At 45.6% G+C, this 27133-nt stretch overlaps 1 protein-coding gene across 6 annotated transcripts in view; it reads right to left on the bottom strand.

The window, feature by feature from the left end:
* NBEA (neurobeachin) overlaps positions 1-20968 on the bottom strand; it is a 2584133-nt gene extending 2563165 nt beyond the window's left edge. For all 6 annotated transcript variants that reach the window (XM_069640609.1, XM_069640605.1, XM_069640608.1 and 3 more), the window contains exon 1: positions 20345-20968. In XM_069640609.1, the coding sequence (XP_069496710.1) occupies positions 20345-20650 (306 nt within the window). In that variant the 5' untranslated portion in view covers positions 20651-20968. The remainder of the gene's footprint in view (positions 1-20344) is intronic.
* Positions 20969-27133: the final 6165 nt, after the last annotated feature.

Below are 27133 nucleotides of genomic sequence, written 5' to 3' on the forward strand. Positions count from 1 at the left end.
TAGGTAACTATTGCCCCATCACCCATCTTCCTTTCCTAGGTAAGATCATTGAGAAAGCAGTAGCCGCACAACTGCAGCAGCACATGACAACTATCGCCTCCAAACCTACCAATCCAGATTCAGATGCAGCACAGAGACGGCCTCCTGGTTCTATTTGACCTCTCATCTGCTTTCGACACAGTAGACCACCAGGCTCCAATGGACACCCTTCATAGGTGCATGGGGATCCGCAACCTTGTCCTACACAAGTTCTAGTTTTACCTCGCCAGCGTTTCATTCAGATGGAGATCACCAGTCACCTGTGGAGTCTCGCAGTGTTCCATCCTCTCCCTAGTGATCTTTAATCTATACATGGAGCCACTGGATGCCCTCCTAGCCGTACACAACATCCACATCCACCAATACACTGATGACACAGCTATAACTCAAGATCGACTCCATCAAGGACATCCACAGGCTCAAAACCTGCTTCTCGCTGATCCAGTCTTTAATGTCCAGTGCACACCTCTCCTTCAAGACACACATAACTAAGAAAACTCACACAGCTTGGTGTCGGCTCTCCCTCCTGTGGCAAGTCAAGCCGTTCCTCCTTCCAGACAGCTTTAGAACCGCCGTTCAAGCACTGGTCTATCCCACCTGAATGGGAGCAATGACCTCCTCGAAAGGCTACCATCGTACTCACTTGTGCCCCTGAGAAGTGTCCTACACTCGGCCGCACGCCTCATTAAGGGTCTATGCTGGTACAAAGACATCACCCCAGCACTCATCAACCTTCACTGGCTCCCACTGCACACACAAATCCCATTCAAGTCTTGCTGTATCATCTATAAGGCAGTCGCCCTCATGTCACCCAGATATCTAGCTGATAAAGTCTTCATCTCCGGCAGATGGCGCAACACCAGAAGCCAGGACACGTGTAGAAAGCAAAAAGGAAAGGACTAGAAAACAAGCCTTCCCTGCCTACGCCCATAGACTGTGGAACCTAATCCCCGTCAGAATCAGACTTGTCCCCACGCTCTTACAATTCAGAAAAGAACTCGGACCCACATCTTCAAGGATTCTCTCATCAACATCTATGCAATCAGGTCACCCTCTGTGCCACCTCACTTACTAGACGCCATCCGCCCCTCTCCTCCCTGCCACACTTTACAGCTGTACCCCACCCCTCCTCTGTGTCCCGCTGTATCCTACCCCCCCCGCTGTAGATCTGCTCTGTTACCTCTGAAAAGTGCTCTGTTGCTCCTCAAAGCTCAGCTGTGCTCAATAAATACCATTATACTAATACAAATAAATATTTAAACTCTGCAGTTTGCAAGTCAACAGCAGCCCCACGAGTCCTTTAAGCAATTACAAAATCGCATGATACTTTTCAGAATAGCTTCCAGGTCCAGAACATAGGCCCCTATACCTACTTTCCTTCCAACAGCACTTTGGGTTACTGGACCGCTCAGAGGTCGTTGGCTAGTCTTTGTAATTGAGCTAAGTGCTTTCACGTGTCCCAGATCAGAAGGAAAGAAAACAATCCAAAGGAAAGTTAGCAAGACAACAATACTGTGGGATAAAGTGTAATTCTCGAAGGATACAAGAGCATTAGGAAGCACAAGACTCGCTAAGAGCACTCGGGAATCTGACGAATGCGGATAATGCGGACTGGATCAACTAATCCTGGCATCTTTGAACACATACTAAAACTTGTACCTATGCCACAGACAGCATTGTGGGTTTTAACCATCAAACACAACATACAGCACCATCATTAATCAGGGTCAGCTTCTCTCAATGTTCCAAACCTTTTGTTAATTTCCTCATTTAAATATTTTTGGGTGAATGTCCATTACCGACAAAAGAAGGTAATTACAATTCTGCATTCTCTTAAAAAACTGGCCTAACAACCAAACTGGGGCTATACAAACTTTACAGTGATGTTCCAAATACAATTTCAATTATTCATTCGCTAACACATATTCTGCTTTGCTACCACTTAACATCATACAGCACTAAAAACGAGTGAAGCGGAGTCATGTGGGTACATCATTATACAAGAGTAACACAATTCTCTGCCAAATTCTTTCCCGTCAGTAAGAGTTAAGATATTTCCTCCCCCAACAACATTTTTCAAAAACAGGCCAGATAATATTTCATCAAAGAATCAATATTGTTAAACAAGCCCCTGCCTTTGGGCACTATCAATAATGAGCTGTTATTTTTTATGGCTCTTAATTCAAATAAACATGCTTTGTGTACCCAGGTATACCTCAGGATACATAAACCCTAGCAGTAAAAAAGTAATACGTGTAGTGTCCCAATGAGTTACTGGTAATCTTTATTACTCAGAGTAATTTCTCCGTCCTCACAGTAATTACTCCGAGGCACATGCACCTGGAAGACATGCTTATGGCTGGTCAATACAAATAGAAAAGAAAATAGAGAAAAACAAAGGATTTTACTACCCTCCAAAGAACTTGTAAAGGGGGCTCCTACCTTCATTATTAAATCCTTTTAGTACATCAAGTACCAACTCCCGGATGTCAAAATAGGAAGACTGGCTTAACTGGACTGGGGCAATGAAGAGATAACCCAGAGTAAGTAATGAAGTCATTATCCTCCTCGCCACACTGATTACTTTATGGAAATGTACTGAGCAGAATTCTGGTCCAGCAAATGGACAGGAACCACTGAGACAGCAATTACTGCTGACCATCTAGAGTCCCATTCATGAATATTTAAGTCTTACTGAACCTGGACGTAAACATGGAGAGGGCTATTTGATTCACAAAGGTGTTACCGTAAGTATCTCCAACATACTCTTCTGTAATTCAATGCTAGGTTCGCATAAGCTGATCAGTCAAAACTACTTGGAGAGATAGCTAAACATGGGGAAAAAACATACAGAAACACTGCATCACTGACTAAAATGGGACATTCGCTTACAAACTCTGAGAAGTCATTCCTATGAAAACATCAGCAAAGGTCCACACCAACTGGGATAGTGCCATTCTTGGACACCAAAAACCTATGTTGGTACTGTGAAGGAAAGTGGCGTTCATAATATGACCTTTTTATAAAGAATTCCTACGTTTCACAGCTGAAAAGGTATAAATCTATGAAGGCTGCCTAACAAAAATACTATTCAGGCAGTATGTTAAAAAGCATGCAACCATCACAAGGAATTCTTTAAAATAGCAAATTAAAAGATCCACATGTTGCAATACATGCTATCCCCATGTTAAGATTTACACAAAAAAATGAGACCAGATTTCGTTGAGAAAATCCAAGTTTTTCAGTCACAACAGCGAAAAACAGTCAGCTCGCTCACTTTTTTTTCAGATATTTAAGTTTTTAATTTTTAATTCGCCAACCGCAGAAAGACGAATTTATGCATACAAGTATAACAAAAACTAAGAACCAGTGCAACACGTATAAGTGAGCGATATAACAACCGTGTACCATCGGGTTTGCGACAGGTCGATTAAGTGCACGGAAAGGGAAAAATACAAAATAAATACAAAAATCAAGTAATAATTGTAGGGCAAGAGTGTCGTTTATTAGAAACAGTAACAAAGTCTTCATCCTATACGCTCATCAGCCATACATATCCAGGAACCACCCCCAGATCTCATAAAATGTGTCCATGTCACCTTTGAGGTTGTAAATGGCTTTCTCTTAGGTTGACAAAGTTAGAAGTTCCTCCATCCAATCATCAATGTAGAAAAAGTTGGCAGGTTTCCATGTAAGCAAAATCATTCTTCTAGCAAGCATTAAGCCACGAAACAGCCAAGTCTTGTGTGCAAATGACAGATCCTTCATCAGATGGCCGTCACCAAGGATCAAAAGGGAAGCCCTTGTAGGTATGGCACACCCCAACACCAAGCCCAGCCTCTCACAGACACCTTCACAAAAGTCCCTAATATTACTGTAAAACCAGAGGAGATGGCTCAGCGCCCCCTTCGCCTGTCTGCATTTCCAACATTGGTCATTATCTTAAAGGAGTCTCTTGAACATTCGTTCTGGGGTACAATATGTCCTGAAGAGTAGTTTAGTCTGAGAAGCCCTCTGACCTCCATCCATTCTTGACAGGAGAAGATTGCTACAAGATCTTTGCCAGCAGCTCCCTCATACTCTATCCATGCTTAACTTACCCCTGACTTCTACTCCTCTACACTGGGCCGGCCAATGCTCAGAGATTCCCATACTATATCACAGAATATTTTTTCAGGTCTAACTAAAGCCACCAAATGTTGTGGATCACCTGACCCCTGCACTCCTTAACTTTTCAAGCAACTCCAGTGAGTACCGATGGTAATATTGACATTTAGAGCAGCAATAAAAGCCACAATTACAGATGTGTGTGTGCTCTAGGGGTGTCATGGTATTAGTTTTATGACTGTACGATAACCTTCTTGCCAAATGACGGTATATCATGGTTATCGGTGTATAGCAGGTGGAGTTAACTAATCTTAACAAATATTTTCTAAAAGGTCATAAACTGTCAGATTTATCATCACAAACAAAACCAAACACCCAGGACCAGAATTGGGCTTTTCAAACATACTTTGCACTGAAATGTCACCCCTTGCTTCCACCAAACACAAACACACGTGTGGAGAGGAGGGGGGGGGAGAGAGCCCTGCTGCGACTGGCAAAGCAAACTTAATAGCTTTTCTTACGTGGTCATTTAGGCTTTTGGCTCCCCCACTGGCTACTGGTGATGATGAACATGTTGCCATCTTGATAACCTGCACGCCACAAATCAATCGAGGCTGATGGTAGTATACGCGTGTGCGCATGAACACACACACGCACTCTCTCTTTATGTGACAGCCTTTAGTTTACTTGCGGGCCAAAAGGTGTTCAGTAAACACAGACATGTCACCTTTGGTATGGCAGCAGTGAATACCCACAGAGATGAGTGAATTTTGCAGTGTGACTTATTATATGTAAATTCAATGATAGAACCAGGGAAATCCCCCATTGTCATATGTTTAGCAAACATTATCCATTATAAATATATAAACCCCAAAGCCGCCATCCCAAAGTAAACCCTTTTCCTTCTTGGCACTGTATTTATTCTTCCTATTGCTAACATATTGATTGTGTCAGGCACGTGTGGTTTATGGAATGGCATTAAAAACTGCTCCAACTGAAACTACTTGGAAGATGGCACATCCAACAGTGCAAGACCAAGACTGCGCAGAACTTGCTTTCTGCAGCCTTTCCAAATCAGACTGAAAAGCACACTTAACGGTATAAACGGTATACCGGTATAAACAATGTGACGGTTATTATTGGTCAATTAAGTGGTTCACGATATCTTTAACAGTATACCGTTATACCGTTACATCCCTAGTGTGATCTCCACACCAAACACTCAAACAGGCAGTAGTACCACCTCTCCTAAAAGACAGGTCATAACGTTAAGAGCTTGTAAAGTACAGTTCTATTTCCAATCTCCTGTGTATTGACTAGTTAACAGAAAATATTTCAAAGCAGCTGTAGACACATGAAGAGGAAAATTACTTTCTTGTCCCCCTGGAGGTGGTTTTTTACCATAGTAGAAGTACAGACTTTGTAATGTTAACAATCCAATACAATCAGAGGCTAGTGACGGAGTAGGGTGGGGTTGCTGCTCGGATCCTCCCAGACCGCTACACTGCCTTTGACATGGTCAGCCATACAATTCTACTGGATAGACTAGAAGATATTAGTGGCACAAATGTGGCAATAAGGTGGTGGAGGGACTTCATGCAGTTAGGGCTCTGAATACACAACAGAAATAAATCTGTCCCTATCGCCATTAGGCAGTGCTTGCTGCATATCGACCACTGGATGATTCAGGAATAGCTCAAACCAAAACCCTCAACAATGGAGGTCATTGCCTTTGGAACAGAGCAGCAGAGTACTGGGTCATGAATAAGGAGCTCTGCTTCTCCTCAATGAGACTTGATATCCTTGACAGTAACCAGCCAATGCTCACACACCTCACAATCATCATACAGGGTTGATGATCCCATCTAAGGATGGATTTCAATATTTTTCGCCTTCACAGCTTACTACTGTAATGCTGGCCAACACAAATATCCCATTACAAAACCTCAGGGGGTCCAGTAAGCAGCAGATAGAATTCTAATAAATCATTCCCATTCCCCCTCAGCAAGGGTAGCATTAGACACTCTGCACTGACTACCCATTAATGTGAGAATATCGTTTAGCTATACGTGGTGCATGCATCGATTTAGGAGACGACATTGGATTTTGTTTGTAAATTGCTTCTGAGCCCATAAGAGACCTGCTAATACTCTCGTAACTAACAGTGCCTACAATCCACCATTCCAAAATAGGTAGTCACTCCATTACCTTTTTGGTATCTCATAAATGTAATCTGCTACCGTTGGAATGGAGAGCGATTCCAGAAACAGCCATTTGTTTGGTGCTAGGATAGGGGACCAGATAGTTTTTATGCGAAGTGACAGGAGGGAAGAGGACTGTCTTTCCTCTATATGTATGGGAGAAACTAACATATCACTGAACAGACACTAAATAGACAAAGGGACACAACATTGGAAACAAAAACAATCTGAAGAGGCCAAACTACACAAATCTAAATGCCCATTATGCAGTCGACTTTCTGAAAGTGCTCCATATTTCGTAACAATTGTAACATGAGATGTGTTGAATATAGCAAATAGATCACACAAACCTACATGTTTCTGTTCATTTTGTCATTTTCATCTGTGTGGGTCAATGACAAAGCCTCAAACACGTCTTTGAGATGCACTTGTGGGGTAAGGGGAACAATCTGGACTTAGTGGGTATCTCCTTCATGAACTACGTGAATGACACACATTCTCATCAGGTGTGCCTGACCAAGAGTGCACTACTGTAAACTGTTTATGAAATATTCCAAACCTGGATGGCCCAGCACAGCCTCTGCCTAAATGATGAAAAGACGACCTCCTTCTTGTCGGGCCCCCAGCCCATCTCACAAGCATTGACCCTGCATAACCCCTTTTCATCATAGATGGTCACAAGATCCCTGTCTCCAACTCAGTAAAAACTTTGGGCATTTACATGGATGCTTTGCTTAATATAACCCACAAAATGAATAATATCACCTGTACAACAGCTTATGCTACAAAACTCAAATGAGCAAGCAGACCTTTCCTCTGCCACGCCAACCAACTCCATGTAGCCCGCACTCTGAAGAGATCTAAGCTGGATTACTGTAAAGCCCTACTTCATGGCACCTCTGAAAAGAACTTGAACAGGCTCCAAGTTATCCAAAATAATGCTTTTCAAGCAGCATTGGACTGGAGCACGTCTGACCATATATCAAATGCCTGGAGATCAGTACACTGGCTCCCCGTCCAGGAAAGAATCAAATTCAAAACCCTTTCAATTGCTAATCGCTGCCTGAACAAGACCCCCTTCTACCTAGTCCATAGGATCAAGAAGTACTTACCAGCCAGACCACTCATATCCTCCCCCCAGTCACTGCTTCCTGACCCCAAGTCGGGGGCTCCAGCTTCCCAGTTGTGGTGGCCAACCTCTGGAACAATTTTGCCACTTCACCTATGATTCGAGAACTCTTACCAGCTATTCAGAAAACATCTAAAGACACACCTGTTTAACCAACCCTAGACACGCATCTACCTACTACATCTACTTGCCTTATCTTCCTGTCTGCAACCAGCGCCTAGATCCCGAGGGCTTTGCATGCTTCTATGTATCAAATAAATACAAAGGATGTGTTGCAGATTACAGAAATAGTTATTAGGGGTTAAATCCATATAAAAACGTGTGTTTTGTACATACAAGCACTTTGGGGGGTAGCATATGTGGCCACTATGCATAGATCTGAAAGGGACTGCTGGCAACAGCTTTGGGCATCTAAAAGGGTACCTCAATTGAGTCCTGGAGCTTATGGTTAGGTTAAGATTCTTTGATACTTAGACTCCTTCAGCTGTGGCTAACAGCAAGACCTATCTCATGACATTATAATCATGATGATCACCGTGGCTTACTAGACCTTTTGGACAGACACAGTTCAGAGTCAGTCAGACTTAGAGCAGGTGTTCAGCACTGCCAAATGACATTTGGGTTGCAGATTTGAGTCAAAACAGTTCCAGAGAACGTTTAGGTCAAAATAGTCAGACATAAACCCAAGTTGGATAGGGTGTGTGTTGCCAAGAGGTAAACAATCTTGATATTTGGAAGACTGTGCAGGGTTTGAAGATTGTGTAAAAGAATTGGTAACAGTGGCAAGAGGAGAAAATATCTGAAGGCCCTGTTGGACTGTTCCCTACTGCCACAGTAGTTAGACGCTGGTAAAGTTTACCCAAGTAACAAAGCAGCTGCGTCCGGCCAAAACGCGGTGGTTCATATCTTTGTATTAGTTCACATTTCATTAAGAAATGCAAGAATAATTTATGGTAAATCAGCATTTTCTGTGGCATGAGGCCTACGAACACTGCGCTCATGCCCTTACTTTCAGGCCACAACATTTCAGCTGCACTAGTCTTAGCAATTTTGAGAGTTGTCATGAACCAACCTGGATGAACGTCATTAAATCTGACCCGTGGCTTCCTTAAATATTTTTGGCATGATTAATCACATCCCACGTGTGTACGGCACTTTTTGGGCGTGGTCAAATCAGAGATCGAACTTGCAGCAAGTCTGATGGTCCCTCACGTTGATTCAGCACCAATTAGGAGCCTTTGGCTTATAAAGCAGATCATTTAAACCAAGCAAACTCCTATATTGCCGATTCAAAGAGTTCGTTCAACCAGAGCCCTTAAACATTCTTAAGGAGCCTTAAAAAAAGGGCCAGCTCATTCCGGTCATGTGCAAGTCAGCAACTGTTAAGGTCCCACCTACACCAATCTGTTTCCCAACCTCATGCACCACAGAACCTCCCTGCTCCACTGTTCAGTGTCTGACATTTACTGGGTTATAAATTATCATCTGAGCTGGTGTGTTAGGTATTGGTTGGTGTTGTTCCATGGTCTCCTGAAATTAAGTGACAGTTTTTATAAAATGTCAACTGTTCAACACATGACCCTGGGACCCATCGCCTGCATTAAGAGAAAACAGCCACAGCCACATAAACAACTCCCTCCAAGCACACCCATTTAGTTTGGGGTGGGGAGCATAGTGATTGAATGGTAACTTGCACAAGTGCAGCTAGCCAGACCTATCGCTTGCTTTACCAATACTTTACTAGGTCATGACCTTTTTGCTTAGTTGAAGTTTCCAGTAGATGGGCATCAGGCTTCAGTGCCACAGATGGTCTGCTGTTGATTCCTGGTGATAGCCCATCAGTATTCAAGATGCCCAGGTCCCTGAGGAGGGCTTCTCACATGTCCTCCTCGTAGAGTGAAACCCACACTGCTCATAAAGCTTTCTACAGTTGTCAGTGATGTACTGCCCATTGATGCTGTCAATCCTGAGCTCAACAGACCAGAGATATTTTATGGGAGGCTAAAAGGGGCATGTGCCCCAGGCCCCCACCTTGGAGTGGGACCCACATGGATGTCTGATACAAAGAAGTGAATGTCCATTGAAACATACGAATATTTTATGGTGCTCTGCTAAAGCTTCACACTTTCTGCCTGACATTTGTTGAAAAGTACAGTCTGCTTTTATCTATTACTCCTGTAATTCATTCTGTGGTATAAATAGTTTGTACAGTCACTACTACACAACTCCTGTAGCATTCTCACGTTTCTGTGGGGACTATATTGATCATGTGCAATAACAAAAGATGAAAGTCATAGTGCTAAGTTTGAGTGCCATATTGGTTCAGAAGTGAGCTCAGTGTGTTAAGCACGAATTACAGAGATGTGTGTTCATATACAGATCACGGGGCCAATTTCCAACAAGGCTGGCTTGACCTCTCCTATGTCCTAAAGTGATTAGCCTGCAAGTGTCTGCATATACGTTAGTGAAAGTAACACCTATTGTGCTGCAAAACAATGGAACTGCACCATATAGTTGCAGCTATATAAACTAGCATAGTATCAGTATGGTGAAGGCCTAGAACGTGTTTCCTCCAGACAGGGATTGTGAAACCTGAGCAGCCACCTCCAATGATGAGAATAAAGTGTTAATTAAGAGAGGTGATTAGGTGAGCCACATTTGAGACTGTGGAACCAAAGTTTCCGGGCTCGTATCTTGATTCTGCCAGTAGACAGTGATCCTTGACAACTCATCTTAGATCTTTGTATAGTACTTTATTGTCTTCCATGAAAAGATTTGCATTCTCACATGCTGGTGGCATTGTTAGGCAGTTTTTCTTTTTATGTAGGCCATTTGAATGAGGGGGGATCATAAATGCAAGAGAAACGACCAAATATCACAGGCTTCTGGCGAGTAGATTTTCAGGTATGCTTATTTGTACAACTTCAAAAAGGTTCTTTTGAACATCATAAATGTGAGTCAGCAGTATTTAAAGATTGGAAAAAAGAAAACCCTAGGTGAAATCTTTTAAGCTCACATGTATTAATATTTTTGTACTTGCATACTTTTCTTGATGGAGACTATGAAGCTAGAATCATTCCCATTTTGCATAACATTTTCCTATATAGTTTTATTAAAAAAATAATAATGGGTTATGTGATTTGTGTACTTTCCAAGTCAGTTCTACAAAACGGGATTCTTTTAGTTGATGAAAGTCAAACCATTCAGAAATAAGTGCACTTTGCTTCTAGTAGGAATTGCACATCTAAGTAGTTAAGCACAAAAATTGCAGATTGGTTAACCAATGTGTGTAATCCTCGGAAACTCATTTAATCTCTTTTTTCCTGCACTGTAAAAATAACCCTCCCCTAAAAATTTTAAAATGTTCAGCCCTTGTGAGTGATTTCGCTCTCAGGATATGCTCTTCAAAAAAGCCCTTGCTCATAATAGTAATAATAAATATCAGTTTAACTGGCTATATTTTGTCATCATGTGTATTAATAGTGACTGATCTATTGCACACCACAGTCATTTGTTTCGTCGTTCCTGATTGGCAGATTTACTTGAAACCACAGCCTTCTTATCTCAGCCTATGTCCATGAAATGCCAGTTGTGTTTTTTTATTCGGATTATAGTAAGCCTGAAGGAGGGTAAGGAAACTAATGGAGTACCCATGCTTATTTTGATTTCTGTGGGGGAAGCAGACCAAGCTATAGGTTTGTGATCGCGAGGAGGGGGGTTGCCACCAGATTATAAATACTTTGATTCACTGGATGGGGGCCCCGAAGGGTTCTGTGCTCCAGGCCACCGAATTGCTTAAGATGGCCCTACAACACACCCATGTAGTTGGTAAATTTCGGGCTCGTTGATATTCTTCCTGCTGCTTGTGTGCTTTATTCAATTGATGCTGCAGGCTCTGCAGCAAGGCATCCTTGCACATTTGCATGGGGTCACCTCCTGGTGATATTTGCTACACGTCCTCCACCCCAGAGACAGACAAGTGCGGATGAAAAGCAGCCCCTTTTGCCTTGAACCGTGGGCCCATAAAAGAAGTTTGCAGGTACTCGATGTTACCTCTGAATTCCACTACCTGTGGATCCCCGCACAAGGCTGAACGCTGGTAGCTCCCCAACAGTGCCGTATTTGCATCACAAGCTACGGCATTGTCATGTTGGACAGATTCCACTCAAGCAGTCGCATCCGAGGGCTGATGTCACGGAGAAATCCATTGTGATAGCTAGCCTGCTTGCTGGCCTCTGCAAAAGGTTATAGAACAGGGTAAACGGAGAGCAGCTACCACTGAGCTTCGAAAATGCCCCATCTAGAACTGTCCTGTGACTTTTGCAATATTATGTGATGGAAATCAACTGCATGTGCAGCCTGTCCAAGATGTGCAAAGTAGCATTCCAACCGGTGGCCCTTGAGGTCTTTGGGTTGTGCAGTAGACAAGTATGATGCACCAGCAATTGGTGCAGTGCATTTTCAGCATGGTATGCCCAGCTAAGTGTGAGCTGGCCTTCTGGACCACAGTTGCCATTTCTTTTCTAGGTTGACACTTATTGTAAAGTATGTCAAGAGGGGGTGAAGACCATTTGTCTTAGGCTAGGTATTACACTCTACTGCAAAAGGCAACCTCCTGGAGGATATAAAAATGCAAAGGCTTTGGCACCGAGAATCCACAGATACCAATCCCCATGTATGTTCTGTTTGAGCTAGCCCTAGACATTTGAGTGTACTGCAAACAGTTGTCTGGTAAGCAGAGATTCTAGACATCAACTATGATGAGACCAAGGTGGGAGGGGCTGTCTAATAAGGATGTTACTGAACAATTATTGAAAGGGAGGAGTTTTAACAACTCGCTGATGTTTGGGAAAATGCAGATCTGTCTCCCAGAGAAAAAGGTGTCAATTGAAGAATTCACTGAATTCACTGTCCACCTGCAATGTTCTTCATTGCCGTTGATCAAGCTGTAGAGGGCTGGAGTTGGAAGGGGAGTCTCCAACAAACGTCCTCTGGCCAAATTCAAGTTTTGAATTGTAGTTTATGGAACTTGTGACATCCAGGCATTTGGAATGCTTTGCCACCAGCCTTGTACAAAGACTTCCACCACCTTCTTTGTCCTCAACCAGCAGTATGGTTGCCATAAATGGTTATTACCTCCTTGTTTCATCAATGTGTTGACACTTTCTTCTCTGGCTTCCATCTTAATCTTGGATAGTCTGTGCTGGCATCCGTGGTATCTCCTTCTTGACTCGTCACCCTTTCTTACGTTTATATTGCACAGTTAATAGTCACTATTCCAGCTCATTCGTGAAGTGTGTTCTCCATTTGGATCATCCTGCTCCACCCCTTTGATCCTTCAATCCTCAACGAGTTCAGTAATTTATTCTTAATACTTTTACTGCGATACCCCCTTTTTTATAGCTTTGTTCTTTTTGGAAACAGTGCGCCGTTAGGGTTCCCTTAGTTATTTCCCAGTGCTTCCCCCTAACCCTCATGTTCCCTGCCTTTATTGCAGCCTCTCAGTGAGATCCTCATAACCGCATCCTTACAGTCTATTGGCTCTCCAGCTACAGTCATATTTTCCTCACTAGCCATCTTCTTCACCTCTTCAAGCGTGATACTTTGTTACTTTGAGAGCTCCTGTCACCTTGCCCATCTAGCTATGCCCCTGGGATACACTAAGTGTCCACTATCACCCCCTTCTCCGATGCACCCTTATTGCCCACTCAGTAAATTATGGCCTGCAACATGTTCTTACCTAAACCTATACCACTATGTTTTAAGCACCTTCACCCCATTAACCTACCTACATCTTTCCCTACATATAAACCACCCTCCCATAGTTTTCCCTTGGCCCCACCTCACCCCTTAAGCACACCACCCCTACTCACCCTATCATAACCTACCATGGGGCTAGGGATGTAAACAAACTGCTCCTCCCTTTCTATATCTTTAACCACCCTTCTTTATATGTTACATCCTTATATCTCTTCCCTCACCTCTTTGACAGCTGGCAACCCATAGTTTTCCCCAATTCCTTTCCATACAACAGCAATCATCTCCTGCCATAGTGCCCTCATCAACCCAGGGGAGTGTAGGGGAGGGGGGCATCATTCAGTTTAGAATTGGGTGAAGGGTGAGGGTTGCTGGTCCCAGCACCACCTTTACTGGCCATTGCTAGCATTCCCATGTTGTGATGCAGTTTGTGCACAAGATTTCTCATGGGGGCTCCCTCGTCTTACATGATCTTCCTGCTGGGCTCTTTTCTACTGCACTTTGGCTTCTTGTACCCATATTCCAATTTGGATTTTTTGGGGACCTTTCATGCTAATCCCCGAACCCACCCGGACTGTGAATCTCTTCCCTAGATCCTTGCTGGTGTCCTATGTGGTTCTTCATTCTCCTACCACGCTGTTCAGCTTACCTGCGTCACAGAAGGCCGGCCCCACATCAGTGAAATAGTGGGCCCTTTCATTATGTATTCTCTTTAGTGCCGCGAGCATGGCATAAATCATGCCTCTCGCCAGAAGCACTGTTTTCACTTCAGAAATATTAATCTGCGCTTCTGTCACCGCTACTGTAATGTACATGTAAGAAGTGGTAGGTGCACTACCATAGCAAGAAGAAAAATCAAGGTCGTGCACTGTTTTTTTTTTTTCTACGCAAGAAATTCAAGGGAGTAAATGGAGGTGCTTATGTGTCGGTGCTAACACTAAAGATAGTTGCCAGCTTTTCCCCTTTAAATGCTATATATTGCCATTAAAAAAATGTGGAACAATTTCAGCAAACATTCAATAAACATCTACTATCATATTTTATCAAATGTAATCTATCTCAACAGATCAATTTTATAAAATTAAAACAAAGATCAAACAAATCTTTGATATAATATGAAAACAATTCAACAAAAGTCTTTCAAAAATGATTCTTTTCAAAAAAGTGACCGTTTTTTCACTCATGGCATGTGTGTCACAGTCATTTTGACACTGGATGCCTCATATTGCCTTAGACATTCAAGAATATTTTCTACAAACTTCTAGAGATGTGCCACCAAATGAAAAGGTCATGTGTGCCTCTCTCAATATCACCAAAGTTGCCATCACTTTCAAGTTTCAAGGATTCTCCCTTCGTAAACTCACCAACTGGAACTTGTGATGTTCACCAACTTCAAATTACTGAATTACTTCATCTTGTAGCCGCATGGAAACAAATCCTACCCTAAATCTAACTCTCCGAGTGTACAGTCACTCGTTACCTGCCCCTAACCTGCTTCCTACTCACTCAACTACATTAACTCCACTGCAGTTTATTACCCATGCCTTATATTTCCTATGCCTGTCTCCAGCAATGACAACCGCCTCGCTTAAAGCTGCCCAAGTCTGAAAACAAACTCCAACTATGTGTGCCCCTTTTATAGGCCACGCCATCGAAATCTGTCTTAAGTTTAACCTGGTTGGTTCACCCAAAATCTGGTTATTTTAAGTTCTAGATGCAAGTTCTGTCCGTGCCTACTCATTAATTGCTTAGAATCTGAAAATGACAAGTTGTTTTGCTCTTAGGCTGCAATAGAATTTGCATTACACCGTCTTAATTGATCAAATGCATGTTTAGTGTTTTTCATGTTTCTGAATTTGATTTGTAACTGCATCATTAAATCGAGGATGTGTATTTACATAGTAATGCTTTGTTAGACAAAGACAATAAATTCAAGTTATTGTTCTTGTCATTATTATTCTTTAAGAGCTTCCCTTGAAACAAAAGTAGCGCCATATCTCTTCGAAAGGGTGAAAATAAAAGGCATCTGGAATTCCCCATTAAAAAGTGCAAATGCTTAGCAAGGAGGTGAAAGACTACAGTCACTGTTCTTCTTGCGCGTCAACGTTTACTCTTCATGCTTCAACCATGGTCCTAGCTTTCGAGTAAAATGGGGAGGGGGGTCTACCTTAATTATAGGGTATGTGTCACTGCTTGGGTTGTTAGACTGAAGCTTATAAGTCCCCCATGTTTCAGATTGCGTAATTTTAGTTTAGGTGCTTTCAAGTGTATTTTAGGTTTTATTTTAGTATATTATTCAGGATGTGTTGCATTTTGTATTTGTGTTTTGATTGTTTCTATGATAAAAGGCTCCCAGAGCTCAAAGTGTGAATAAAATCCAATCGAACGTTAACCCAGTGCATGTGCAGATACTGAATCAATATAGGATTATCTTTTAGTTTGAAGTTAAAGCATCCCTTGGCTCTAAATGTGCTCATCCTAAATGCTATTGGATATCACATTTCGTTGCAGGATCATAATAGGTCAATATTGCAAACTTTTATTGACTTGACTTCCCCAGACAGCTCCCTGACGAATTTCCCTACACTTGGTTTTCACTTCTCTTGTTTGTTGGAAAGAAACACGTTGGATAATTTGTGTTGAGAAGGGCGTGCATGTAGTGTTCTGGAGTGAGTGAGTGAGTGAGTGAGTGAGTGAGTGAGTGAGTGAGTGAGTGAGTGAGTGAGTGAGTGAGTGAGTGAGTGAAATGGTGTATGTAAAATGTTTGTAAACTTTTGCCTACTTTGCACAGAATACGACACTTTCTGTAGACACCACAGAATTGAGAGGGCTGGTACAATTCTGAGCCCCCTACACCCCACTAGACTGCGGTCTGTTCTACACTTTTTTTGCTTGTTGGTTAAGCTGCAATACAGGCTAAGTATAGAGCAGAGTCACAAAGCCAGTTTACCCTGCATCTATAACTTTCTAGATCATGAGCTTGACAAGACTACACCAGTTGTGTGTGTACATTGTTTTAAGTACATATGTCTAATTTGTATATGAATAAAATTATATTTTTGTAAGTTGGTTGACACTGACTGATAATTTAATGAGATAGGAAACAGTTGCTTCTAATCCAGCCTTTGCTTGTTCCTAGTGTTACCTGTTGGGTCATGGAATTAGTGATGCCCTATTTAACCCCAGTGTTGTTTAGTAAAGGTTGTAGACCTAATAGAGTGTAGGTTACTTGTGGGATTTCTTTTCCCTCTCCCTCCTGTTGTGTTGGCAATATTGCATCCTCACCATAAACAAGCATAGTCAAATGCAATATGTGTTGCCTGTTATTTGTCAAGTAAAGCCTCCAAGTTGCACTAGACGGATTAACAGACAGCAAAGTGCACTCCATTTAGAAATAATAACAATAGTGCAATTTATTTACACAAAACTGTCCTTCACTCCAAACAATAATTAGCGGAAACCCTTCTTCTGTCAAACCTGGACATCTGGGATACATGAATGAAATCAACAGCGGAGGTAACCAATTGCAATCAAGGCACATCAAGTATGTTCACCTCTTAGCAAACCACAAAGACAGGAACATACAAAAGAAGGGAGGGATGACATCACCATGGTTAATGTGTATCCATACACATCGCCCATCAACCACTATCAATAACAATGTTTTTGTTCCTAGGTGCTGCTAAAGTGAAACCTAAGAGCCAAAACCAAATATACACTAACGTTCACATTTCTAAGCAGTGACAACTTGCACTCCCCGCGCTTGATGATAGGTGACTCGGAGTTAACGGCGCAACGTTTGCCCTCCATTTTAAACTTTACAGCCACTTGTAATACTGGTCATTGACATTGTGATAGCCCGGGCACCATTGCAGAATAAAATACAGCAACGCAACAGTCAATGTTGGCATGAAAACACAAACCATATACTTGCAAGGTTCAGGTAAGAAAATGAAGAGCCTGTAGGAGAATTATCTTCATACATATATTGTTGTCAAAAGAAAAGCTTAAGCGCTTACCCTGCTCATTGCACTTACCGGAAAGGGCCCACTGACAACAGACCATGATTCAGCCAAGTCTTCCCATGACCTTTCATGGTCCCGATGACTAACTTCTCCAGCTCGGCCCAACCTACTTTGTGCGAGATAGTGGACACCACATCCAGCATGCAACATGGTATGGTATTCACTCCTGCGCTTTTAATATCACTCGGATATAGGACTATGCAATCAACATACTCATGGGAAAGAGGTACAAAAGAGCAGTGAAGAACTCCATTGTTGCTCACTGTATCCCAATAGTGCATTGACGGCTAATGCACACAAAACAGGATTTTGAATGTAGACCACAGGCTGCACTTCCCAACCCCTTTCAAGGAGGATTTGGTGCAGCCTTAGTCTAGAGCAAGAGTGTTGCCGGTCCTGCCAGGGACAACAACACAGAGCAGGTCATGGCACTTTTGGGCTAAACTTCTCTTCCATCACAGCCACCTAATTCCAATACACACACTGGTGACCTCAAAAGAAAGGACAGACGACAAGAGGATTTAACTGTCAAGTTGTGCAGGTAGTTAAGCAGTGATTTGCCCCTTTCAGTCATAAGCCTACTGTAACATTTGGCTGCATAAATGCGCACACAGTCTAAGTGTGAAATGACTTGCGGTCAGGCTGCACAGTTTCCCAAAACATACAACTCGAGGCCTCCACTAGAACATAGGCCTCGTCCCAGAGACGAGTTGCACTTGGAACTTTTCACCATCCATGAGGATTCCAGAATCGGACGGAACGGAGAGTGTGGCAGTTTGCTGAGTATGCTCTTAAAAAATCCAACAAGGTTACCAGGCATTGCAATGGAAATAGCTTAGGGCACCTTATCGGTAATGCATGGACTTCTGTGGGGAAAGGCAGACATTGTACTCTTATAAAAAGCGACAAATCTTAATGGGCATTTGTCTGGTGAAAAGCACCCCTTGCATAGTCTGCACTCATACATCCACACTCTGTGCACTGCCACGTTCCAACCCAGATCTCATGCATCCTTATGATGAAAAGGCCACCTTTGACTCTGAAATTGTGTTGATTACATGGTCTGGTTCCTATTTATTCTTAATAACATGTGCCATTTAAATTGTAGAATATATATTGTGAAGTCCACCGGAATTAAAAAGTCCCTGGCGAGTCCGACCGTCATACTCGACACCTCCCCTTGACACCTGTGAGGAATGGACCAGCTCGGCGTCAGGCACCAGTCACACTCCCTACCCCCCCCCCCCCCTCACTGCGCCATGCGCCTGCTGTGCCCATCTGCCATTCAGTGACTGGTCCGGGGTGCGCCGAGTCTGCAACCGAGGAACGATGCCCGGCTAGTTCCACGTTTAGAACACGTCCACCCGACAACATAAATTACTCGTTTTTTATAGCATATTTGTCATGCACAAATCAGCTCGCTGTACAGTAGCCAAAATCCCAAAAGCCAGTACACCACAGCCCTAGCAGCACATGGCCAAACAGGAGCAGAGCCAAATGATGTAGGCCGTTATCTAGCTGTGAATGAGCAAAGCAGCAACAATACAGCCTTATCCGATGTAACGGTGCCCCATGACAGGCCTACAGCAAAGCCGGAAGTGCACATGCTAAGATCAAACGTGGTTGTACTGTATGCGTGTGCACGTGAGTGAGTACTGGGCTTCACTCTGAAGCCACGGGAAGCTAATTTTAGAGATCGTTATGATTCAAAATGCATTGATAAACTTGACTTAAAGTCCGGCCTCAAAAAGGTTAACAATTCAAAATGCCTGTGGGGATGCGCTGCCCAGCTTTAAGCAAATGTGTGATTGCCACTTGCTTTAAAATGAGGCTCTTCCGGTCATGTAAGCTCCCTGTTGTGGGCTGCATAGGACGCTGCGCCTAACAACAAAGTCCTCCTGGGAGCCGTTCCCTGCATCCTGCCTGAAGCAGCAGACACGCACACATTGGTTGGTACGGTGGGGGCGGTGGTGAGGACGAGAGTTTTAAGGGAGAAAGATACTGTGAGCGCCCGATCGATGGAACATGAAGTGTGGGTATGATGCGGCAAGCCCCCGCCCCCTGCCCGCCACTCTGGGGACATCGGTTTAGAGGGGGGCATGGCCCACTTTCTGAAAAGGCAAGAGGACCTTTAGGCTCAGATCGAGGCGATTAAAAAAATACAATAATTCGGGGGAAGCGGGTATCTCACCGATGACAGTGGACCGATCACGCTCCTGTGATGTCATTTAGGGAAATCGGGTCCCTCCCACCAATGGACAAACAGGGGCATCTGGTGACAATACTCAGACCTGGCCAATTCAGTCTGTGAAACTGTCCACCCACCCCACCAAACCAGATTGCATTGCCAGTGATTCACTTCTGCAGCCGCCTCCCCCACCGTCCCAATACTCCGGTGCGTTTCCTTGGTGGTGCTGCTGCCAGAGTGTATTGGAGGCAGGGCAAAACCATGAAGTCATCAGACAGTCCTGCAGCAGGGCCCCCTTGCAATGCATGGGAGGGGGCGATGCCCTTTCCTTCCGTTGGGACGGGGCGTAGGAAAGGATTCTCTGGTGGGGGGGGGGGGCAACGAGGGTGCGGGGAGCAGCGTTGCAATGGCAACGGCATCTATTTTGATAACGGATGAAAGAGCCGCGCCGGATGCCGAGCATCTCAGTCTGGAGAGCTCATCCATACAGCGGCGAGCCAGGCAGAACACGGGGGACGGAGTCATCGTGTCTGACAGCCAGGCAACCAGCTAGAAGCACGTGCCCCCTCTTTATCTGGACGCCTGGTACATTCATCAAGGAAACAGGGGCACATGTTACATACGCACGGGGAGCTTTGTTAACATGTCAGCTAGCAGGTGCCGCTCACGCACACTATTCCAAGGCCCGCCGTGCTGCCACTTCTGCTGCTGCAGTCACAGGAGAAATGTGTGCCAGGCGCGAGGATGCTGCTGGCACCGGCTTTGTCCAGTGCCAGCAGAGGTTTTTTTTGCCAGTATAACGGGGCATGTGATGCTCTACATAAGGACATTGGCAGGCAGCTGTGTGGTGTGGCTGGACCCCCCCTTGCCCCTCTTCTCCCCAATGCCCCATCCTCACCAGGTTGAGCACGGTCTCCACAATGTCCCGGTTGCTGACCTCCCCGACCTGGATGAGCCCGATCAGCACGGCGAACTTCATGCGGATGTTGCGGATGGGCACGGAGGCAGGGTGCAGCAGGCCGGCTGGCAACAGGACGGACTGCGCCCCCCGCGGGGCAGGCGGGGGCTCGCCGCCCGCGGACCCCCCGCCGGGCCCCGCACCCGAGGAGCAGGGCGCGGACGAGGCGGGCGCATCGCGCTCCAGCAGCAGCTCCGTCACCACAGCTGCCGGCACAGGCACCGCTCCCTTCTCGCTGCTCGCCATCTGCCGGCCACCCTGCCCCGGACACCGGGCGAGAGCGAGGCCCCTGCCCGCGGCACAAAGCGCCACCCGCCGCCGTGTGTGTGTGGAGCTGTCCGCCCGGGCTCAGCCCGCTGGGGGGCTCCTCCTGCACTCCGGGGATGATGTCGGGCGAGGGGCGGCGGCTGGCTGGTCCCTGCCCGCGGCGCTGTCACTGAGGAGCGGCTCGAGCTGTCACCCGTACTGTGCTGCCTCCGCCGCCGCCGTTGCTTGGAAAAGCCTGCGCCGCTCACCGCTCCGCCATGATGCCGCCCCCTGCCTGCGGTAGCCCGCACTGCGCCTGCGCGCGCCAGCCGCGGCAGGCGGGGTCCATCTTGGGAGACAGACAGGTGAGGGGGCAGCAGGTGCACCGAGTGGGCACCCGGAGCCTGCCCACCCGCGCCTGGCGGAGAGAATCTGGAGTGTGCAGGCAGCAGAATGGTCTCCACTGATGCCCCGCAACTACACTAAATACAAATAAAAACAAAAAACCTTCATAGTTTCGTGTGTACCCTGTGCAATCCCGAGTTCTCCTCAGATTGGAACTGTTTCCTCCTCCCCCATTGACCCACTGCTGTGAAAGCATTTTTTGCTGGAAGAAACGGACATCACCGTTTGGGGGCGCCTTAATTATATAAGATACCATCCCAATCATTGGAATTAAAGTAAATAATGTACTACTATTAATGGCACGTCTGTTTAAATACACATATATCCAAAGACACGACCTGCGGAATATAAACTTGGTCTGTGCCTCCCGAATGCAAAACTTAGATTTGATGTGCTCAAATATGCGTAATGTTTTCATACGTGAATTGCAAACTTAATCCGACAGAACGCAAGGTTAAACTGCTTATAAAATCTTTTGGAGTCTAGTGTATTGCCGATTTCCCAGTGTTTATGTGCCCGTTGATGGAATGGAAAGCAAGATGGCCTGAAGACTTATAACACACTTCCCAGGGTCCCCACATTGTGAGAACTCGATCTCTCAGGAGGCTCGTTGCTGTTCCTCCCTGCTCCCAAACCTGCCAAAAATGAGGGCATGTTGGCAAAGGGAAGTAGTGGTTGATGTTGTCCCACCTTGGGCAACGGAACAACTGGACGCACACACAGAGTGTTAAATGGTGGTCATAGTTAAACAATAACATCCCGTGGATTCTTCTGGCTTACACGTGTGAGAAGCAGGTGTCCCAATTGTACACATTTGAACCAGTGACTGGCTGCAGCTTGCACAATAGTGGCTTCTCCTGTTGAACTCTGACCGGATTTAATTTACTATGTCCTAGGCGAAAATACAGAACACTCCAAAGGTTCAAATTACTCGATGCCCGGTAGCGACCCTCACTCCAAATGTTAGTGTTAATGTGTGTATACCGGTCCCCATACACTTAATCACATGTCTATTCTAGTTATGACAGTAGGCCTGCCCCAAATAAGAACTGTTCTTCATTCTCATACTTTAAAGGCATGAACGCATCGTTATGATTATTGGTACAATCATCTTAGCATTATTGCGTCAAGCGGGGCAAACGTATTGTTAGTAATCAAGTCAGTGACCAATACTACCAATATCTTTATATTTTCACTCTAAAATGCCGGTAAAGCGAACGCGCCCCTTCTACCCCCCATCATCGCATTTTATGCAGGGTTGCATACTTCAGTGGTCGAATTTGCAACGCAGTCACTCTTTGCTTTTAATATCCTGCGTTTTCATTTTCCTCGTGAATGCACTTTCAAAAGAAATGCTGCGTTATACAAACATGGCTGTCGGTTGCTTATCTGTGCACTGTGGCACGTGTACATTTCTAGCCTAGCCGCTGGCAACCGATGGGACATACGTGAAAATGTACTGTGACGCTTGTATGCATGCTGCTTCTGATTAATTGCGTATGCCTAGTACTCATATTTTGAAATACAGCCCCCATATTTCGGCTGGCCTATACGGAGACCCCCGCCCCACCCCCACCATTGATCGATTATGCAGCAAGGTAGCTGTGAGTTAAAGAGTAACAATTCCAACACCCAGGCCATTTCGCTCAACCATGAAACTGCTTAGAGTAACAACAGAGGTCATTGGAATATGCAGCACAATACAGAGAGAGCCTTTGCAGCCAGAACGCGCGGGCCTGTGTGCTGAGCGAGATGCAGCAGATGGCCTTTGTTCCCCATTGTTTTCAAGGCAGAGTTAAGCATCTCTCCAGCAGCGCGCCATGAAACGTCTGGTAAGTATAGGGGGTGTGGCCCGGTCACACACCCCGCTGCCAGCAGGATCCGCCAGCCTGACATTGCCAATGGAGGCAAGCTCGGATGCACGGCGTGCCAAGTTTCCGTTATGTCAAACGGCAGCCTTTCAAGGCTGCGCCGAGCAGCTAGCTCCCAAGGCATTCCTCTTAACCCGCCAGAACGCCGGCCGCGTGACGGGCCAGCTCGCCTCAAACTTTCGCTTCTTCGAGGGAGCCCGCAGGAGATGCTCGACCCGCCAGTGCTGTCTGGGCACGGACGCTTCGCGGACAACCAGCTCTGCAAGTTTGCAGCCTGAGACTGGCGGTTAAACTGTTTCGTCAGCTGCCGCGTATTTAATACACAAAAGGCTTTGACAGGCTTTTCCCAGTCAGAGCGCAAACAGTATTTCTTTTCAACATTATGAACTACCAATAGTCGCCAGACAAGATTGATGCTGCTTAGAAATGTATGCAGGGCGTCAGCTAAAATGCCTTGTTTGTTTGTAATACAAACGTAATACCGCAGCTGCCAACTAATGTATATGCTCTATACATGCTAACACTTACGCCCCGGGCAGGACATCAAATATGACAACACTTAAATAGTTAGTGGCACCCATTCGATTCTTTTTTTGCACGCAGAGGTAATTCCTGGGAACTCCCAAATGGGATGCCAAGCTACTGCTTTGGATGTATTGAATACTAACAAAAAAATACTGGCGTTAGATCAATGAACATTTTCTGAAAAGTGATGTCTTTCCGAGCAGCAACTCACCTTCCAAACAAGAGATGCTACGAAGCCCCTACCTGCTGCTGCACAAAATGCCCAGATTGTTTCCTAGTAATCCTATTACCCTTCTCTTCCTCATCCCAGTCCTAACATATTATGGCAGAATGCCTCAATATGTCAGGACTCGGACGAGGAAGAGGGACGAAGAGGTAATGAGCAGCGTGACGAAATCAGGACTACATTGTGTACAGGGATGAGTAGGGGATAAACCACCTCCTCACCCACATACTACCATTAAACCAGCAGAGAACCCAAAACCTAATCCCCCACACTAGTGTGAGAAGGGGGTTTAGATTCGATAAAAGACAAGGAGGCGAGTATTATGCATCACGATCTTTACTCTGAACCACAGCAGCAAAGAAGTAGAAAAACTTTATAATACATTTTTTTGTAAATAAACACCAAACACTGCTTCAAACAGTATAAAAAGAAACATCCCAGTCCAACACGGTGAACATGATTGGCAGGTCATGCCCTGGAGGCAGCCAGTGGGCTGAGAGCCAACCCCCTATAGGTCCATTCCTCTAACACCACCTCCTCTTTCTGTCACTGATCCGCTTCACACGCCCATTGTACACTTCCACCACGTAGAACGAAGAGCGAGGATCCATTTGAAACAGGCAGAAGCTGAATCTTCTCGTAACTTGGAACTGACCATGACGCTTCTTCTTGACAACTTCTCAACCGAAAGCTGAAACAATAACCAAACACCAGTAAGGGCAGGCGGGAGGGATAATACTAGCCTCCTTGTCTTTTATAGAATCTAAACCCCCTTCTCACGCTAACGTGGGGGATTAGGTATTCTATGGCAAGACAGGAGGCTCATATTATGCAAGTTCAAAGCCCTTGCATTACATTCACAGCAACATGAGCAATACGCTTATGATAAAACATCTTGAAAGTTGACTCCTTTGACCAATCAGCTGCTTTTTAGAATCTGTTCCAAACTACCACCAAGAAAGGCTGCTTTGGAGGCCATAGCGCCTCGGACTGAGTGGGGACCAAAAAAGGACTTGTCAACCCCCGTCTCCTCCATAACCCACTTAGTCCATCTGACCACAGTAGAAGGGGAGACTGGCTTATGGGGTGTCCTGTAGGTGAGAGGTATTCGGAGGCCTAAAACTTTCAATTTGTAACTCAAAATATTTCAAACAGTTAACAAAACATAATTTACAATCTTCAGGAAAGGCTGGATAGGATATTGAGGATGTCAAGCATTTAGTCCTTCGTGAGATAAGGAAAGTAACCCCTCGAGGGGTGAACATTTTATTATCCACATCCAAAGCTGTGATATCAAACACCCTTTTGATAGACACCAGGCACAGTAACATCGCCAGTTTGGAAAATAACTGTTGCAAGGACAGGACTTCATTAGAAGGGCCAGGACCGGAAAAGCTATAGTACCATATTAACATCCCAAAGAACCAAATATTTCGGTCTCGGTGGAACCTTAATACGAATAGATTTGAGGGTTCTACGTACCAAAAAGTGCCTCCCAACTGGCTCACCTTTAACCAAAGGGTGACCCACTGAAATAGCAGACCTGAAACCATTAATGGTCCTGTAAGCTTTTCCTCCCTCAAACAACTCCACCAGAAAATTAACCACCTCTACTGGAGGGGCAGAAACGGGATTGAGGTGCCTAGCCACACACCAGCTAACCCAGCGGTTCCATGCTGAGGAATACCCTGACTTAGTAGAGGGCGCCCAGGAGTCCCTGATGACCGACATAGAGTCTTGCGAAAGTCCTCTGAAGCACCAGGAAGAGCTGAAATCTTCCAAGCCATAAGGGCAAGGTGCCCCTGAAGGACCAGTTCGTGAGGGAGATACCCCGGATCCACCAGAAACTGGGAACAAAGAGGAAGAAGACGAGGAACATCTACCGCCAATTCTAGAAGGGCTGGGAACCAAACCTGAGCAGGCCAAAGGGGGTTACCAGCACCAGAGACGCCGCTTGTCTGCGAACCAGAACCAGCAACCGAGATATCATGGCAAAAGGAGGGAAGGCATACCACAACTGATCCGACCAATCCTGGAGGAAAGTGTCAGTAGCCAGAGCACAAGGATCTGGTCTCCAACTGTAAAACTTGGGAACCTGACAATGTAGTCTCGAGGCAAACAGGTCTACTGCAAAGGGACCCCAGAGAGACGCTATGCGGGCAAAGAGTACTCTGTTTAACATCCAATTGCCCCTGTCCTGCAGGTGCCTGGAGTTCCAATCTGCAACCTTGTTGCTGACCCCCGGGAGATATTCCGCCTTCAACAGAATATCCCGGTCGAGGCAAAAATGCCAAAACTCCCTCACCACATCTACCAGGGCTTTGGACCTGGTGCCCCCCAGATGATTGATGTATCTCACTGCAGAAATATTGTCCATGCAGAGGAGAATACAAAATTTCCCTGATCCTTGAGAAGGCTTCGGACTGCAAAGGACCCCGCCAACAACTCCAGACAATTGATATGTAGTTGTTTCTCTGAATCTGACCACTTCCCTCCTGTGGAAACCTGACCCAATCTGGCTCCCCAACCCGCTCTGCTTGCATCTGGCTCCAGAATGACGTCCGGAGAGGGACCAAATATCGCTTTGCCATTCCAGGGCTCCATGTGCCTGAGCCACCACAGAAGTTACAACCTGGCCTCGGGAGACAATTCCACTATCTGTGAATAAGAAAGACACTTGTGCAGATGCTTGGCTTTCAGACGCTGTAGCACTCTGTAATGTAGAGGGGCAGGGAAGATAGCCTGAATGGATGCCGACAGCATTCCTACAACCCTGGCTAACTGCTTGAGGGAGATACTCCCTCTCCTGAGGAGCAGACAAATCTCCTTCTTTATCTTGGAAAGTCTGCTGTCCGGGAGATGAAGGATGCAAAGCTTTGGATCTATATTGAAGGCCAGAAACTGGATACATTGCGTAGGCTTCAATATGGACTTTTTGACATTTATCACTGTTAGGACACCACCTTCACTTACAGGTGGGCGGTCCTTGAGGGGCTGCCTTGGTGCCAGGCGCCGCTGGCGATTGTATCCCCGCTACCGTTGGTGGGGACCGCAGGGATATGGGGCATCTTCTCCTCGCCGGCCCCCGACTGGCGCGCATGCACGGTCGAGCAACGGCGCGAGGCTTGCGTTGCGGGCCTCGCTTCCGGCTTCCGCGCATGCGCACTCGGGGGACGGCGCGAGGCTTGCGTTGCAAGCCTCGCTTTCGCACCGGGGGCACGCTCCAGGAGGCGTTGCCTGTCTGGCCTCGCTTTCACGAGGACTTCCTCATTAGCGGTCGGGTCGGGAGCCAGTCGCGTCTCAACGCGGCTTGGTTCCCGACCCACCGCTTCTCTCCTGAAGTTTCTGCTCTGCCAAAACCTTGTCCTTCCCTGTCAGCCTGTTCGTGTCCTTCCCCGTAGCCACTGGGAAGGCCCTGTTCTGCCTCTGTACCTCCCTGCCTTGATCTGCCTTGTT

This window comes from Ambystoma mexicanum, chromosome 7q (assembly GCF_040938575.1).
Source record: "Ambystoma mexicanum isolate Mex_15411 chromosome 7q, UKY_AmexF1_1, whole genome shotgun sequence".
Classification (NCBI taxonomy): Eukaryota; Metazoa; Chordata; class Amphibia; order Caudata; family Ambystomatidae; genus Ambystoma; species Ambystoma mexicanum.